Source organism: Abramis brama, assembly GCF_963993115.1.
Source record: "Abramis brama genome assembly, chromosome: 22".
Classification (NCBI taxonomy): domain Eukaryota; kingdom Metazoa; phylum Chordata; class Actinopteri; order Cypriniformes; family Leuciscidae; genus Abramis; species Abramis brama.
The window spans coordinates 23,419,637-23,437,751 of record NC_139984.1 but is presented as its reverse complement, the minus strand read 5'-3'; the positions used below and the strand labels follow the sequence as shown (position 1 = coordinate 23,437,751).

At 36.9% G+C, this 18,115-nt stretch overlaps 1 protein-coding gene across 34 annotated transcripts in view; it reads left to right on the top strand.

The window, feature by feature from the left end:
* Nucleotides 1-805: 805 nt before the first annotated feature.
* The window catches only part of eya4 (EYA transcriptional coactivator and phosphatase 4), a 35,894-nt gene continuing 18,584 nt past the window's right edge, over nt 806-18,115 (top strand). For 33 of the 34 annotated variants that reach the window (XM_084099033.1, XM_084099059.1, XM_084099036.1 and 30 more), the window contains exons 1-4: nt 820-1,184; nt 5,426-5,497; nt 15,959-16,008; nt 17,909-18,027. In XM_084099033.1, the coding sequence (XP_083955159.1) occupies nt 5,465-5,497; nt 15,959-16,008; nt 17,909-18,027 (202 nt within the window). In that variant the 5' untranslated portion in view covers nt 820-1,184; nt 5,426-5,464. Of the gene's footprint in view, nt 1,185-5,425; nt 5,498-15,958; nt 16,009-17,908; nt 18,028-18,115 lie in introns of all 34 variants that reach the window. The other variant, XM_084099058.1, reaches the window with a different exon arrangement.

The window sequence follows — 18,115 nt, the reverse complement described above, 5'->3', positions numbered from 1 at the left end:
TGGAAACAGGATTCAAAGTGCAAGTTTTTGAAAACTACCTTTAACGTCTCCATGTAAACTACAAAAACGTGAATTTGTGAAAACTGATATCCTGCGCATGCGTATTATATGTTCAGTCTATAGGTGCGTAGTGTTTCTTTACATAGAGACGTCGCCAACTACTGGCCTGACAGCATAATTCAGTGTTTTTAGTCGTTTTCGCGGATCGTGCGAAGTGCACACAGGGATAGTTTTGACAACGTTGTCGTCTGTACATGAACAACACAAAGGAAAAACGTTTTCGTTTTTAGTAGGCTACATAGTTGTCGTATACGTATACATACATATATAGTTGTTAAAAAACAATAGGGAGAAACGCAATATTGTATGGCATTATTTTTAAAAGTAATTTTCCCAAAAAACTTCCATTCCATTTTTTTGTCATTGCTCTCTGATCTTCAGCTCACTTTTCCTGCCGTCATGTTAGGACGTGTTTTATAAACCTGAGCTATTTTAGTGGTTTGGCTGGTCTAAGTGTTGATAAATGTTAATTAGAGGAGCTCCCTTTTCTTGCTGCTTGGTCCATTAGGGTGGAAGTGGAAGTCCAAGTGCAAGATTGCATAAGTGTGAGTGAATCTGATCCCAAAACAAGGGTTTGACTTGGTTGTTGTTGTGTGGCTGTGGTAAATAAAACTGAGCTGATCACTCGGACGAAACTATTAATAAGAGCCTCATCCTGGCCCTTGTGCTGTGCCCCATTACTGGCTTGGGTGCGAGCCAACAGCAGCACCCCGCATGGCAGCTGCGCGCATGCGCATCAATGAGCGCTCTTGCCCCGCCGCTGCAAGAGAACTTTAATAATGAAGTAGACCACGGAGTGCGCGTGTGCTCACGTTAACTTTAGGAGCGTAAATTAAAGGGGAAAACACGGCTAGTGCAAGACAGAGCTCCTCGGAGTTTGAGTTATAGTGGTGATCTGTCGGTTGGAGCGTTCCGCTCCGGTGCGGCCAGTGCAGCTCTCATGAACTTAGGGAGGACTTACCCGCGAGCTTCACTGACAGCGCGTGCACTGACTGGCGCGAGCTGTTCCTCGCGCTTCACGCAGCTCGACCACTTGAATATTTTTGGATGAGCATGTCAACAGACTGAATGCGCACGGACCTTCTGGAGAGTTTGGATATCGTAGCAACGCACAACTCCTAAGCGTAAGTAAAGTAACCATTTTGAACCATAAAATAGCTCACTATTCAGAAACTATAAAAGTTTTGCTAAATATTTATGTGACTACATACAACGCCTAAAAGCAGTTTGGAGCACCTGCTCGCGCCTGCGCCTGAGACTGTGAAATCTAGGGCTCTTAAAGAAGGTTACAGTTCAGAGTAATTTCTGCTTTCCATATTAAACCACCTATAAAAACTAACATAAAATAATTCTATAAATTATCACTGTTCAAAAATTTCTACGCACTAAATTAGAAAGTTTAACTGCTGCCTGAAAATGATTAAAGTAAAAGTTGTGCTAGAGTCAGATTTTTTTTTTTACTGATAAAGAAAATTTATTTGAAACTGAAAAGTCGACCAGAAATGACAAATTTTGACGCGTTAAATGGGTGGAAAACAAATATGTTGTTAGGACAATGATGCTTTTGTGCACTAAACACGATTACACGGATTAGATTTTTCTGTTTCAAATTTCGAGTTATTTGGTCAACAATCGTATCGTTGATTTTTTTTAATTTTTTTTTTACTTCATGCATGAAGTGCAGTCATTAGCCCATATGTCTTTTGAACAGTTCTTTAGTAGACACATTTTTTATTTACTTGGTAACTTTTCCTTAAAGAGTCCTTCTGAGTTTCTTGGGTGATTCCCGTGTCCGTTTTCCCATGCACGTGGAGTTTGTGTTTGTATTTGATACGGAGGAAACGGGAATATCATCCCGACCCTGAAGCAGCTTCACTGCGCGTTGGCCATTGGTCGCTTTCTCGCGCTGTCGATAGCAGCTCGAGCCGATACCGGAGAAGGAGCCCGGATTAGATTACACACTTAACACGAAATAATTCACAACACACAGGTCGCTCTGGTGGCTGGTAATAAGATGGAGTGTACTAGCCAACAATTACATAAGAGAACACCAGTGACCTCCTCTTTGGCCATCTCCAGGCCTCAAACATTGGGGGAAAACTAGTAAGACTTGTAAGTATTTAAACATTTGAGCTATTCTTAAAGATTGCAAGGCACTTTGATTGACGGATTTACGATGCACATTTGGACTGAATGGTGGGACAATATTTTAAACGCTTTTTTCTAAGGAGATTATAGGGGCTCTAGATGTAGGCTATCTATAATAGCAGTATTTGATTTGATCCCATGTAGATCTCTTAGTAGATTAATTATTAAACCTCAAACAAAGTCTCAGTGTTTTTTCTTTAAAATAAGAAATTAATCATTTCTTTTCATCTGTAAATGTGAACTTGGTGCATTCATCACTACTTTCGTCAGCCCTATGTTGTCATTAATATAAAAAAAACATAAGAGGGTAGTCATATTATGAATAAGGGTCAAAGGTAGGGCAATCACCCATTTAGGTTTGGATGTTATATCACACCCTGAATGGTTAAAAATGGCTTTTTAAGATCTGCCCACTTGGATGCCATTTTATATTTCACAACAGTATAGTGATTAAACTGCACGTGACTTGTAAAATTATACATGCATTTTGTCAACATAAATTGGAAAGTACACTTGAAAATTAAGGTTCTTTAGTTTGTCTTTGTGGCACCTTAGAACCGTTTTCCGCTATGGAAGGTTCTGGGTTGAGCTATGTGGTTCTTTGGATCTTGATTATTACATAGATCAGCATATTGCGTTCTGGGTTTTTTAAAGCACCAGAACAGATGGTTTTCTGAACAATAAAAAAGCTCTCCAAACTGGAAACTTAATTTTAAAGTGTGCTTTTACGTTGGAAAAGAGAACAATTTAGGCAATGTCATTAAACCAATGAGGGCTATCTATAAATTGAATAATGAAATCGGTTATAACAATAACAACAAATAATGAATCTACACTTAATATATTAATTAAAACATTTCACATTTAGACAAATTATTTTGCTCTAATGAAAGCTGTTCCTGGTCCAGCTTGTTTATTTAGTAATAGGCGGTGTGTTTTGTCAGTTGAGTGAGCTCTGATGATTTAAAGAGAGGAAAACCAAAAAGCTTTGGAGTATTTGGCTTTCCTGCGCTCGTGCCGCGGCTGTGTCGAGTCGCGCGCAGAATGCCGCGCCACTAAACGCTCCGCGTGCTTTCATGACAATAACAGTAAAGCGCGCTGGCGCTCTTTGTTATTTTGAGACGGAATGGTCTCCTCTAATTGGACCGTTTACAATCCCTAGACTATTATCTTTATGTTTCGTTTTTCTTATTTGACTAAATCAAATGTTTGATCTGGGACTGTTGCATAAAGTGGCTTTTGATTTGAAATGTTCACAGAAGGGAAATAAATACCAGCTCCTCACCAATTACATGGTTAGTGCAATGTGTCTTGCTATTTGGCTGTCCGTCTGTTCATTGCGTGTGCGTGTGTGTGTGTGAGGACAGTAGGCTCAGAGGGCACTGAGTGATAACAGTAAAAATCAATGCTGCTCAGCTCATTCCCCCGCCTGAGTATTAAAGGCTAGAATTTCAGAACACAGCTTCACCAAGCAAATGAAAAATTCAAATGATCTGCTCTTCAAGCTGTCCTTCAACTCTCTTTCTCTCTCTCTCTCTCTCTCACACACACACACACACACACACACACAAGCATGTATACAGAAGCTAGTGGAGACTTCCCATTTACATTCATTGATCTTATAGGTCACTGTAATCTATATATAAGCTGCCATATATTCCTAAACAGAAGCATCATGACCCTTCAAGCTGACCCCTCAGGGTTTTAAACAAAGTCAAAACTTGTTACAATGAAGATTTCAATTATTTTTGGGTAGAAACAGGTGTTAGTCCAACCCGATCTCACGGGAAAACCTACAAATTCTACGAGGTGGCTAATTCGTACGAATTCATACGACCTCACTCGTACAAATTAGTACGAATTTTGCAAAATCGTACATATTTTACGAATTGTCCAATTCGTATGAATTCATACAAATGACCTACCCCTGACCCCGCCCCTAAACCTACCCATCACGTGGGTTTAGACAAATTGTACAGATTTGAAGATTTTGTACGAATTAGCCATCTTTTTATCATTCGTACGAATTCGTACGAATTGGTCGTGAGATAGTGTTGGTTAGTCTGTAATGCTTTGACAGAATTACATTATATATTTTTTTTTTTTTTACATTAGGGCAGTTCAGTTAAGTTACACGTTTCTCAGATCATTTATTTTAAAATGAAATTTCATCATGTACCCACTTTGTACAGCAAACTCATAAATGGTGTATTAAGAAAAAGACAATATGTTCTGTTGGCTTTAGAACACTTGGCCCCCTTTCAGCTAAAAAAATACTAAGTTGTCTAATAGTACATTTTCTGTATTAAGTGAGACAAGACAGTCAGAGTAAATTCATAAATAAATATATGCATGATGCCCCTGCCCCTAAAATCAAGATTTTATTTGGTTAATATATATAAACCTTTTCCTGTTGCATTCCCATAAAGAGAATTTGTCCCACTGGAGCTATTTCCACTGTGAACCTTTAAAATAACTTTTGTTAGAGTAATCTTGCGTAGTAAGTTTCATTTTTGTAATTAATAATAAAATAATATTTTTAATCAAATCAGTTAATTTCCATGTTACCATATTTTTTTAACAGTTTTTTTGTTCTAGAGACTTTTAGACATTTCATCTCTCAAGGTTTGTGAGCCACTGGTCTGGTACCTGCGGCAGGACAGAAAATAAACCTATTCTCCTGATCCCGATGCTTTCAAATGTCTTTCAAAGAGATTTTGAATAAGAGTGCTTTTCATTACTGAGGCCTCGGGAGGTTTCAAAGCAATTTGCCTCAGTTTCAAGCTTTTAAATGACAGAGGAAGGATGGGAAAAGAGAAAGATAAAGATGGTGGGTGGAAAGGGCTTTACTGGGAGGTAGAAGTCATGGTTAGATGGTTTTAGTGACTACTGCCATGTTAGCATCACCATGACCTGGACAGCTTGGCGTTTTGTGTGTATTGAATAAGTGCATTTGTGTGTGTGTGTTACACTGATTACATTTCTCTCTACCCATTGTTAAATGTTTACTTCTGTAAATGATATTTACTTCAGTCTGGCTGGATATGATACAGTGAAGTTACCAGACTTATTCCTTCCCCTCCTACACACATATATCCAGAGACACAAAGGAAGAGAGAGAGAAAGAGAGAGAGAGAGACAGATACAGATACAGGAGAGGGATGCCTATGCATTGTATTGTGTTTTTGGCGATTTTAAAAGCATCCTTCATTTGCAGGTGTCTGGACTGTAGTTGAGGGGAGTGGAAGTTCAACTGATGGAGAATACACAGGAGCTGAATGAACAGAGGGTGAGTGAACTACAACTATTAGATGTGTTTTACATCATTATGGCTTTTATACCTTTTCTGTCAGAAGACTATCTGAATATCTTCTTCTCTTTCTTTGTCTGTGTATTGAATTTAACACTCCACAAATTCAGAATTTGTCAGTGTGTTGTGCAGTATCATTTAAAGAATGTGTATGAGTTGTATGGATATGTGTGGATAACATTACCAAAATTATGCTCTCTATACCACTTTTTTGGGGTTATTTGTCTAGTTATTTACCTATAGCGGCTAATGAATCATCGAAAGTCTAGCACATTCACAGGAAATAGCTTACTTCGGTGTTGAAAATGAAGATAGATAGATAATTTTTTTGTTATATTGTATTTACCATATATCAGCACTCTTAGAATGTTGCTTGGCCAATCTAATTCGAGGACCAGAACTAACTCTAGTATAATAATATATTATTATTATATTGTGTATAAATGACTTTATTGGATATAATTTTGCAATATATTCACTGGTGTTTTTGAGCAGGTTTCTCCAAAATTTAACTTTCTATTCTTTAAAGAATCTTGAAAAATGTGTATCACACTCGAGAAAGTACCTAAAAAATTGCCCCCTGAAAAATTAATAATGTTCACTTTTTTATGAAAATGCTGAATGATTTCCAGTAAAGAATCAGTCAAGGAACTCATTTCTGGTTTGGCATTGCTATCTAAGGCAAAAAAAAGGTTGGAAACTTTGGTCTATACTATGTGATAATTGAAAAGTTTGATTGTGCGGTTTGAAGTGTGAGCGTGTTTGTGTGCATGAATAAGTGTGTGTGTGAAAAGGCCACCCAGGTGTGTACTGGGCAGCGTTAGGTCTTTAATACACAACAGATGTGAGCTGAAGTGTCGAGCACAGTAGCCATATGGCCACCACAAGTCTGAGCAGTGTCACATACGCACACATAGTGACAGTACAACACACACACACACACACACACACACACACACTGTTGAAATGATTTCAGTCTTTCTCAGTGTGCCTTTTTCAGTCTTTGTGCTTATCTGTTAGTAGTCTGTTGAATAATTCCATTCTGGGTTTTTTTTGTTGGAAAAAGATTTTTAAAAATGTTTTTACATTTCAATAACATATATGGGTGTGATTTTGCTGATTTACATGATTGCTCTGAAAAAGACAGACAGGCGTCCATAATGCAGATGAGGACAGATACTGATCTGGGGGTGTTTGGGGTAATGGAAGGAGAGGGAAGAGGGAGATTGAGGTGTGGGTGGAGGGGGGTATTTTGTGACTCAGGGGATCAATGCTTTTGGTTCTGGAGAAAAATAGCAGAGGAGTAAAATGAAAAGGGGGGTGTAGCTGCAGCCTTTTCCTCTGGTGCAGTCTGTGCCCCAGAGCCCCAGAGCAGAGACCACAGACAGAGAGAGAGGACTCAGGTTACACACACACACATACACACACCTACAGAGAGGGAGGAAGAGGGGACGAGGCAGAGAGAGGAGAACAGAAAGCAAGGCTTTACATTCGCATATTTACACCTCCCATTTAAGAGTAATCAGCAAATAACCACAAATAACAGAGAGTACAAGTTGTAAGTGTGTTGAAAGCTACTGAGCCAACACAGTAATATTTATAAATATTCTTGACTGTGGAGGTTGTGGGCTTGCTTTATAGCTAAACAAGCACCCTGTCTTTAACGTCAAAACAAACAAGTAGCAATCCTAACGCAGATTTGAAAAGTTTGATGAAAAAGTGAACGAGCTTGTTAGTCATTTCTCTTTATGAAATTCTAAGTCTTAAACTCTTCATAAAATTCTCATCATCTCGATGGTTATCTGTTGTTTACACCTGTGGCTTGTCTCTTACACTGTAAATCGACTCGCATCTCACTTAAAATATCAGTCTTAATTCCCTTGTTCTGGCCATATGCAGAAGATATACACATCTTAATTAGTTAAGACAAATGTACTATTCAAGATTACTTAACATATCACATTTTACAGCTTTTAAACTAGAGTAGCAAATGTTCCAGGTTCTTTATCTATGCTGAATGTTTAGGTATTAGGGTTTTAAAAAGATGGGTTAAACACAAGTTAAAGGTAGGGTAGGCAATTCCGGAGCGGCTAGCTTTGAAAGCATGAGATCCCACCCTCCCTTCAGAGTGTTTTCAAAGCCACTCCTCCTCCAAAACACACGAACGCACACATCAGAGTGCAAAGCGTCACGAGACGAGAGAGATGGCATTGAATTACCTAATGTCTCAAAGCACATAACATTACAATAATAATGAATATAAACAACTTACAGAGCTGCCTGACTGCTGACTTCTGTAGATTAATTTCGGTGTTTAATTTAAGAGGGTGATTATGACAGTGTTGATAGTGTTGAAATAGAAACACAAAAATCAGAGTCTGAGGGAGTGAACAGCTCCGGGTAGAACGTCACAGATTGCCATCTCATAATTTCGATTACGACATGTCATGAACGCAGGATAAGCTTGTTGTTTTGGTTCAGGAGGAACTGTAAAAGGCGGCTGCTGTTTGTTTACGGCACCCGGTGACTGTGTCTACAACGCGCTGATGATGTGTGATGTCTGCGTGAGCTGGGTGTGCAGAAGTATGGTAATACATATGTTGACAGGCAGGTAGGACATCGTATCATTGCATTCGGACCGAATGCAATGATTGGACGAAAATGTTTTGGTCCTGAGACGTCCACAGAAGATATACATACATGATTTATTTAGACCACTTCTATTATTTGTTGCTATCAGGATATGAAGAGAGTTTTAAAACAGTATGACAAAAAGTATAACAAATTGCCTACCCTACTATCACAAAAAAATGGGTCAGTTTGGGTTTGGAGTCAGTAAGATTTTTATTCAAGAAATTAATACTTTTATTCAGCAAAGGATGCATTAAATTGATCAAAAGTGACTGTAAAGACATTTATAATGTTACAAAAGAATTATATTTCAAATACATGCTTTACTTTCTTCAAAGAAGAAAAAAAAGAAAAAATCTGAATCATGGTTTCCACAAAAATATGAAGCAGCACAACTGTTTTCTACATTGATAATAATAGGATTTTTTTTTTTTTTAGAAGCAAATCAGCACATTAGAATGATTTCTGAAGGATCATGTGAGTGAAGACTGGAGTAATGATGCTGAAAATTTAGCTTTGCCATCACAGGAATAAATTACATGTTACAATATATTAAAATAGAAAACAGTTATTTTAAATTATAATAAACAATTGATCAAATTTGGTGAGCAAAACAGACTTAAAAAATCTTACTGCCTCTACTTTTAAACACATGGCCCTTTAGTTTGAGGAAGAAAAATATAAAACATAAAATGGAAATCTATAGGGCAGTCATTGTATGTAATGTCTTTATTTAGGATCCTTTCAGACCTTGTGTTTTAATGTAAATGTTAAGTATTCAAGTACTGGCATTGAGTTTGATGAGACTAAATTGTATCCAATCTCGTTTGAATCAGTACAAGCTGTCAAAACAAGCTGCGAGTTTGAGCAGAGTATCGTTCCTGAAGCTGTGCATAACAGTAATGGTTATAGATGGTTTATAGTCACATAGAATCATTGATGACGATTCTCCTCTTGGTCTTGAAAACTGCATTAAGTTGTGGAGTATAATGACACTAATGTGCACTATGACGGTCCTTGTGTGCAGTTTTGGGTTGAGTTTAGCTGACAGCTTTGGGTCCAGCCTGAGCACATTATTTAACAAGCACGTCGACATCTGGGAAGCAATTCATCATTTAATTAAATGCTCCTGAAACCTGGCCTTTCGTTAATGAGATTAATTTAAATAATTAACGAAAAGCTGACACAAGCACAAGACCTAATGAATAATTAAGCAGTTTTTTTCTGCTGCAATCAGAGGGGAAGGGAGCACTTTAATGCTAGAGTGCTTTTTTATATAAAGTTTCAACTCATTTCTTAAGATGATACACACACTACATTGTGCATGTAGGAGACTTGTGTTGTGTGTGTGTGTAAACACTTTGGTTGCTGTACAAAGATACGGGAATCAATGAGCCAGAGGAAGAGAAAGACAGCGTCGCTCACGTAGTTGCACACAAGATCATACACATACGCACACACATTCATTCAAAGCTGCGAAGGTGTGTCTGTCTATAGGGCTTGGCCTGGTGTCCAGTTTCCCTCTGACCCCTTTCCCCTGGCGGAATATACCATTCAGACTTCATACACAAGGTTGACATGGAAACGGAGCAGTCCAACATATGGGCTGGTCCCGTGACTGATCATTTTAGTTGATCTGACTGATCAAAAACATATTTTTAACCGCATAACGCTGCTGCATGACTGTGGTGGCAATTTAGCGTCATGCTAAAATTAAATTAAAAGTACCCTATGTAAATTTTGGCCCTCTAGCTGTTAAAAAACAAAACTGCATGCATTTTGCAGAAAAACATTGTTTTGGTTGTGCTTCGGCTCTTCGTGACTGTGTGTGTGCGGATGAATATGGTTCTTTTGTCATAACTAAAAAAGAGAGAGATTACCCTGCTGCTCATAAAACATTCACTACTAGGCTTAAGAGATGTAACCAGTTTAGATGGAAAGATCTTACGACTAGCTGAAGCCGTTACTGTAGCTATATCCATTAATAGACATGGTACTTCCTTGAAAATAAATTCCAGCACAGCGCTACAGCAACCCATAATGAAATGACCCTTCACAATAGGTAATGCTTTACAATGAACTCTGTTGGATAACTATATATGGCAATTTATCAGTTCAATAAAATACCAAAATAAAATAAAATGCCATCTCCACATCACTTTTACAATATTTCAAATCCCTCAGTTCTCGCCATCTCCAAAAAGCCAAGCCAATGTTGATTCTCGTTTTATTACGAGCTCTGTCGCGTTATCTTTTTGCAAGCAGAAGCTCCTCCGTTTGGCTTTTTTTTTTAAAACTAGTGATTCCCTGGAGGTTTGAGATTTAGCTGCTCCAAGTCAACCTTTCTCGCTCGTTGTGACAACTAACATCACTCTCACACCATACATGCGTCAAAGTAGCCAGAGTAACTTTTCTCTATTTACGGATATGACGAGACACGCACGGATGAGTGACGTATGCATGCAATTTCCTGCAACAACCATCCATTATAAAATATAAACCCTTATAATAGGCTTACCATATTGAATAAGGGTAAGACAAAAACACGTTTTGAAAGAAGGATTGATGATGTATTTACTAATTATTTAAATGTTGTTAATTTTGAACAAAAAAACTGTTGCATAGTGTAACATAGTTTAATTACTAAAATAATGTATAGGAGATTCACCAATTTGTGTGGATTGCACTTTGTAAAATATGTGCATAGAGTAACTGTAATGTTTTTAACTGCTATTTTATAATATTTTAGTATTTTATTGCATGCACTACCTTGTTAAATGTTGACAGTATTTACATTCATTTTATAAGATTGATCTTGTTGGTATGATTTTATCAGTTTAAAATTGAGAACATGGACGTTGAAATGGTTCAGAGGAAGTTTCGCGTTTGCATGCACTCATTCTAATTTTAGTTTCTAATTTTCAGTGTCCTCAGGGAGTTTGAATGTTCTCAAAAAATATACCAACATAAGCCAATGTCACCTGATCGGAATGAAAAACATGTGTGTGTGCGCATTACCCACAGCCATTTGCCCTGTCACACACTCTCTGTTCTTTTCTATTTCCTTTTTCTTCCTCTCTCTTCCTCTCTCTATTGCCTTCCCCTACCTTTAGAGAAGAGTGTTTCAGGGAGGGGACACATCAGATAATCTTACACCTCCCAGGGGCATATGCTGAAATGTGTGTGTGTTGGGGGGCGGAGGGGTGGGGGGCACAGGTAACAATGTATTTTACATGAAAGGAAGAGGATAAAGTTACAGCGCTGATAACCATAATACTGAAAGCACAAAAAAGAACAAGAAAAGGGGGACTGTTTTCTGTGTGTTGGTGTGTGTGAAGCCTCTGTGCCTGTAAGCAGGCCTGGAATCTGCATATAGAGCACAGCAGAAACGCCCATTGCATGTTTGTTTATTACATTTTTTGGCTACATTTATTAGGCGCCTAGCTATTGTCTATCACATGCAGTTCCATTTAACACATTCTTAACATGTTTTTCAGCAGAAATCAGCATAGAGCATGCTGTCCGTGTCAGTTGCTTACAAGAATACACAATCAGAACTTTGCTTGTATGTTAACTATTTCGCCTGCTAAAGATCCCAACTGGTTGTCTGTGTGTTAACCGGTTTCCCAGCCTGATCGTGGTAGTCTGTTGTCTTGTTTTAGAGGGATCTTGGCCACATTTTACCTGGTCAGGCTCGAAAACCATCTCCAACCAGTTCAACACGGTAATGTTTTGAACCATCTGGCAAATATGTGTTTATGAATATATTAGAGTTGTCAAAAAGTACCCATTTCTTTACCACGTCGGTAGGCCTACTGAAATGTAAAAAATGTGACGATACCAGCATTTCCCTCTAGCATTTTGAGCACTGTTGAACGGATTTTAAACACCTCTGATTGGCCATTGTGTTGACGCGCTCAACATATATGTCTGCGATTGGCTACAATGATCAACAATTACATCTTTGATGTCTTCACCGAGCACTTACACAGACACACACGGGAGCGTTTAAAAGCAGGCGTCTATCAGCGGATCCCTAATATATCCGCTGATAGACGCCACTTTCATACGCACCGTGTGTATCTGTGTAAGTGCATGATGAAGAGCGTCAAAGACAACATGTTTCGTTGATCATTGTAGCCAATCACAGACACATATGTTGAGCGCGTCAACACAATGGCCAATCAGAGACATATATGTTGAGTGCGTCAACACAATGGCCAATCAGAGGTGTTTAAGAATCCGCTCAACAGCGCTCAAAATGCTAGAGGGAAATGTTGATATCGTCACATTTTTTTATTTTCAGTACCGATTTGGTACCGAATTCGGTAATTTTGACAACTCTAGAATATATAGAGTTACATTACATTATACATTATATATAAATTTCCAGCTGCAAAATTTTGTTTGTATGTTGTTATATTTTTTGAGAACATTCAAACTGATGCCGGTGAATTGCAGAGCTGGTGCAAACATATCCACATCACTATGATCAGATGCTTTCTTAACAGCTGCTTTCTCACCGCTGTCATTTTTGTTGTGTGCGCAATATTTACATATTGATCTAAATGTATATCGCTACAAAGGTATTTCCAACTTTTACTTCTAAACAAAGAACGAAAAAGAGCGTCGCTGTGAGTATATCGGGGCCTTGAATTACGTTCAGTCTCTTGCACATTACTTGTGTACGAGTGCAAGCACAAGCAATAAGTTGTGGTTCACTTAACGGACACCGGTGTCGCTAATAACAAGGTTTTCTGAATTCTACATATAACCCGTTTAATTGTTGAGTACTGTAAGACCAGCATGAAACCAGTCAAGATAGGCAAACCAGCTTAGGCCGACTTAAGATGATTTTTTTTTTTCAGCAGAGTGACATTTTCTAGTTGCTTTTCGAACCGCCTGCCAAAGAATTACAAATTTCACTTCATAAATCTATAAACGGTGTACAGTTAAACAGTCTTAGATCATTGTCCACCAGCAGGCCTCATTGGGAGCTGGATCCTGCTGGGCTGCTCTCAAACGCTCTATTAACTGCTCTAAAAGCACAGATGCTGCTGGACAAGGAAGTAGTTACAGTCAGAGAGAGATTTACAGTAGGCTTAGAGCTCTGTACGATCGACCGATCACCTGCTGTCCCTGAATGTGTCAGGCTAATTTGAGGAGACCATATTGGGTGTGTCCATACTCAGCACAAATAAGAACCCAGAACCACAGAGATGAGCCTAAACCGCAGGCACTTTTCTGAGAGGAGCCTTAATGCTCCAAGGTCATTTGTCCAATAGCACATGTATAGCATATATAAAAGTGTTCAAAAGTTTGGGGTCAGTAAGATTTTTTTGTTTTTTTTTCTGAAAAATAAAAATAAAATCAGAAGAGGCATTAAATTGATCCAAAATTACAGTGAAGACATTTATAATGTTATAAAAGATTTTTTCTTTTTTTTAAATGCTGTGCTTTTTAACTTTCTATTTATTCAAGGGTTATTAGTTCATGCAAAAATTAAAATTCTGTCAACAATTACTCACCCTCATGTCGTTCCAAAACAATCATGTTGTTCCAAACCAAATCTTCAGAACATAAATGAAGATTTTTTTAATGAAATCTGAGAGCTTCATTGAAAGCCTACACATTTAACACTTTTAAGCCCCAGAAAGGTAATAAAAACATTGTTAAAAAACATAATTTACCACTTTATTTACAAAATATTAGCCTAATATCCAACGCACGTTCCCACAACAATGTCTGCTCTTGCGTCAACACAACACGCATGTGTCGTGGTGCTTTTGTGAATGCATTGGAGATTAATATTTTGTAAAAAAAAAAAAAAAAAAAAAAGTAGGAAAAAAAGTGGTAATTTATGTTTTTTTGCTCAAACAAAGTAAGTACTCGCGTCGCTTCATAGAATTGAGGTTAAACCACTGGAGTCACATGGATTACTTTTATGATGTCTTTATACCTTTCTGGGGCTTGAAAGTGGTAGTTGCATAGGTTGTCAATGGAGGGACAGAAAACTGATCTTTATTAGTGTTCTGAAGATGAACGAAAGTCTTTCGGGTTTGGAACGACATGTGGGTGAGTAATTAATGACAGAACTTTTCATTTTTGGGTGAACTAACCCTTTAAGGAATCCTGAGAAAAAAAAATGTATCACAGTTTCCACAAAATATGAATCAGAACAACGGTTTTCAACATTGATAAAAATAAGAAATGTTTCTTGAGCACCAGATATTAGAATGATTTCTGAAGGATCATGTGACACTGAAGACTGGAGTAATGATGCTGAAAATACAGTGTAACCATCACAGGAATAAATTACATTTTAAAATATATTAGAGTAGAACACAATATTTCAAAATATTACTGTTGTAATATTACTGTTACTGCATTTTTGATCAAAATATAATACAGCCTTGGTGAGCATAAGAGACTACCGACCTCAAACATTTCAATAGTAGTGTACGTGTGAACATGAGTTGCTGGTTCAATGCCAAACATTCTCCCCAAAACCACACGCTACATCTGACACACACATGCATGTGTGCTCACAGGTCTACATGTGTGTTTTTAATTAAGACCCAGATGACTACGAGCCATGTAAACTGTGTAAATTGATTGTGAGAAGTTTATAGTTTTGTGGCACTCTTTGATCCTTCCTCTTGTTTTACAGTACAGTGTTTACATATTCAAGTGTGGAATATGAAAAAATATGGATGAATTGAAGCTTCTGTTTGAATGTAAGATGCTAAGAATAATGCTCTGTTTTGGTTGGTGACCTTGACAGTAGACGAGAAAGAAAGAAAGAAAGAAAGAAAGAAAGAAAGAATCCAAGTGTGGAGAGAGTTGGTCACAAGGACAAATTCAAAGAGGGAAGTTGCACTTGTGGTTTTATTAACTCAGGTTTGAGTAATATTGAGTGTGACAGAGAGTAAGAACCAAGATAAACTGCCAGAATGGGAAAGAATGTATTGTGGGAGAGAGAAAGGCAGAGTGATTTTTGCTATATATATTACTGAAGAGTTAAGAGAATGCTGTAAGCTTGTAATATTAAATGAAACTAATGTGTCAAATATGGTATTTTCACATGGTGTTTTATATTGACAACCACATTTATTAACAGGTGTGACTATTATCATCCTTTCACATATGTGTTCTGTCTGTGGTATTTCCTTCTCCGCCCAAACAGTCTGTTTTCTAAAAGAGGTTTATGGCTCTAACATTAATGTTCGATATCCATGAAGCACGCACATGTCATATGTACACTACCATTTAAAAGTTTTGGGTTTTAATGTTATTATAAGAAGTCTCTTATGCTCACCAAGAACTTTCAGCATCATTACTCCAGTCTTCAGTGTCACACGATCCTTCAGAAATCATTCTAATATGCTGATTTGCTGCTCAAGAAACATTTCTTTTTATTATCAATGTTGAAAACAGTTGTTCTGCTTAGTATTTTGTTGAAAACTGAAAATATTTTCAGGATTATGTGATAGATAGAAAGTTCAAACAAACATTTATTTGCAATAGGATATTTTGTAATGTTAATTTAAAAGAAAGAAGAAAAACTTTTCAATGGTAGTGTGATATTTGTTTGTGCTATTCATATTCACCTCTTTCAGTAGACAGCATCTGCAGTGAAGCCAATAATCATGCTCAAATGGCAACAGTAGCTTCAAAAATCATGGACAGTGAGGTCATCACATTGAGTCATATAGCTGAAAAATCACTCCAGACTGGGAAAACGATGTTGTACTTATACACTGAATAAGAAACTATCAACATCAACTGTCTCCTCTGGTCTTTCCACAGGTGAAGAAATCGACCACTGATTCCCATGGTCCAGACCCAGTAGACAACAGGTAAGGTTGTCACACACATACTCTCCACTGAAATCCATTTTGGGGGTTATTTATGAGTACCAATGTCAGTGGACTGTGGGAGCGAGTGGTTTTGTACACATAAAGTCAGAGGGAGAGATAAAGAGAGAGGGATGTTAAAGTCATTGAATCTGAGTGGGTGTAAAGCAGACAGCTTCACCTGGATAAAACATGACTGCTTTACTGTGTGTGTTAAAGCACTGTGTACTTTGGGATGTATTCAGAAATTTTATGCAGATGTTTATGCTATAAACGTAGAAAGAGGAGCAGCTCTGTTTTTATCTCTGATTGCTATTACATTATTATAAGAGCTGTTTTTGTACACGTGTTCTTTGGATTAAAGTGTCTGCTAAATGCTTCAGTGCAAAACTATTTGACTTTTTATTTACTTCTTGTATAATTTAGACCTTATATTATGGGATGGATGGAATATGTGTTCTTAAATAATTTGTCACATTACAGGAACTATTTAAGGAACTTGCTGAAAGAAATTAATCAAATGGTAAAAAAAGAAAATGTGTGTACACTTAAATGTTGTCCATGTAGTATAGCCTATACATTAACCTAAAATCCTGTTGGATGTTGAACTTGTTAATTGCCAACCATCCTTATTATAAATAACATTGAAACACAATATATGTACTTCATATAACAATTTTGCATATTAAAAATATCTCATCAGCATGAAATGGCAAAAATATTTCTCATTGGTCATTAAATTGTATTTTGCATTGTTTTTATAAAAAATATATATTTTAATCCTCATGACATTGAGAATATGAAGCAATTTTTCGTATTAGTGTTTGAAGGCACATTGGGATTTTGCTCCTCGTATTTATGTGGGTGGCGTAATGTGATGAATATTCCATATTTGTGTCGCTACATGGAATTCTGGTTAAAAGAAAATATAGATTTTAGATAAACATGACCTAGATAAACTGCTTTCCAGATTTCTGTGGTAAAACCTCATAGAAGATGCACAAGTTGGGACAGATGTTTTCTTTGGCATTGTAAGAATGATAATATGACACTCGCTCATGTGTCAAACCATCTGCTAAAGACAGGTTTTGCTCACATTTTCTGCGTGGTGAGTGTAACTGTCATTTTGGGGTCAGTATAATTTTATATATATATATATATATATATATATATATATATATATATATATATATATATATATATATATATATATATATATATGTATATATGAAGAGTTCAGATACAAAAGCCTCTAAGTGCCATCTTAAATTTTCTTCTAGAATGATCATTTTTATAAAGCTCGTATATTTAAGTTCAATAATTTCACTTAAATGGCAATGAAAATTACCTATTGTCATTTAAGTGAAATTACTTAACTTAAATATACAAGCTTTATAAAAATGATCATTCTAGAAGAAAATTTAAGATGGCACTTAGAGGCTTTTGCATCTGAACTCTTCATATATATATATATTAGTAATTTTATTTAGAAAGGATGCATTAAATTGATCAAAAGTGACAGTAAAGACATTTATAAAAATATTTCTTTTTTAAATAAATGCTGTTCTTTTGAACTTTGTTCATCAAATAATCCTGAAAAAATGCTTCACAGTTTCTACAAAAATAAGCAGCAACTGTTTGCAATATTGATAATAAGAAATGTTCAGCATATTAGAATGAATTGTGAAGGATCATTTGACACTGAAAACTGGAGTAAAAATTAGGCTTTTCCATCACAGGAATAAATTACATTTAAAAATAATGTTTTACTATATTTTTGATCAAATAAATGCAGCATTGGTGAGTCTTAGAATCTTCTTTTAAACACATAACAAAATCTTACCAACCCCAATTTTTGAACGGTTGTGCATGTGTATTTAAGAGTTATATTTGTCTGTCGCAGGTCCTTGGAGATGCAGGATCTAACAGACCCCCAGCACTCTGTCAACAGTGGCAGTGACAGCACTTCCAAACTGGACAAGAACATCCTCAGCAACAACATCACGACCAATGGAACCGGAGGTATGAAAGAACGACAAATCAAACAGAAACAAAGAAAGAAAGCAAGAAATTACAAACGTACGTGACATGTTAGCTGATAAATGGGGTC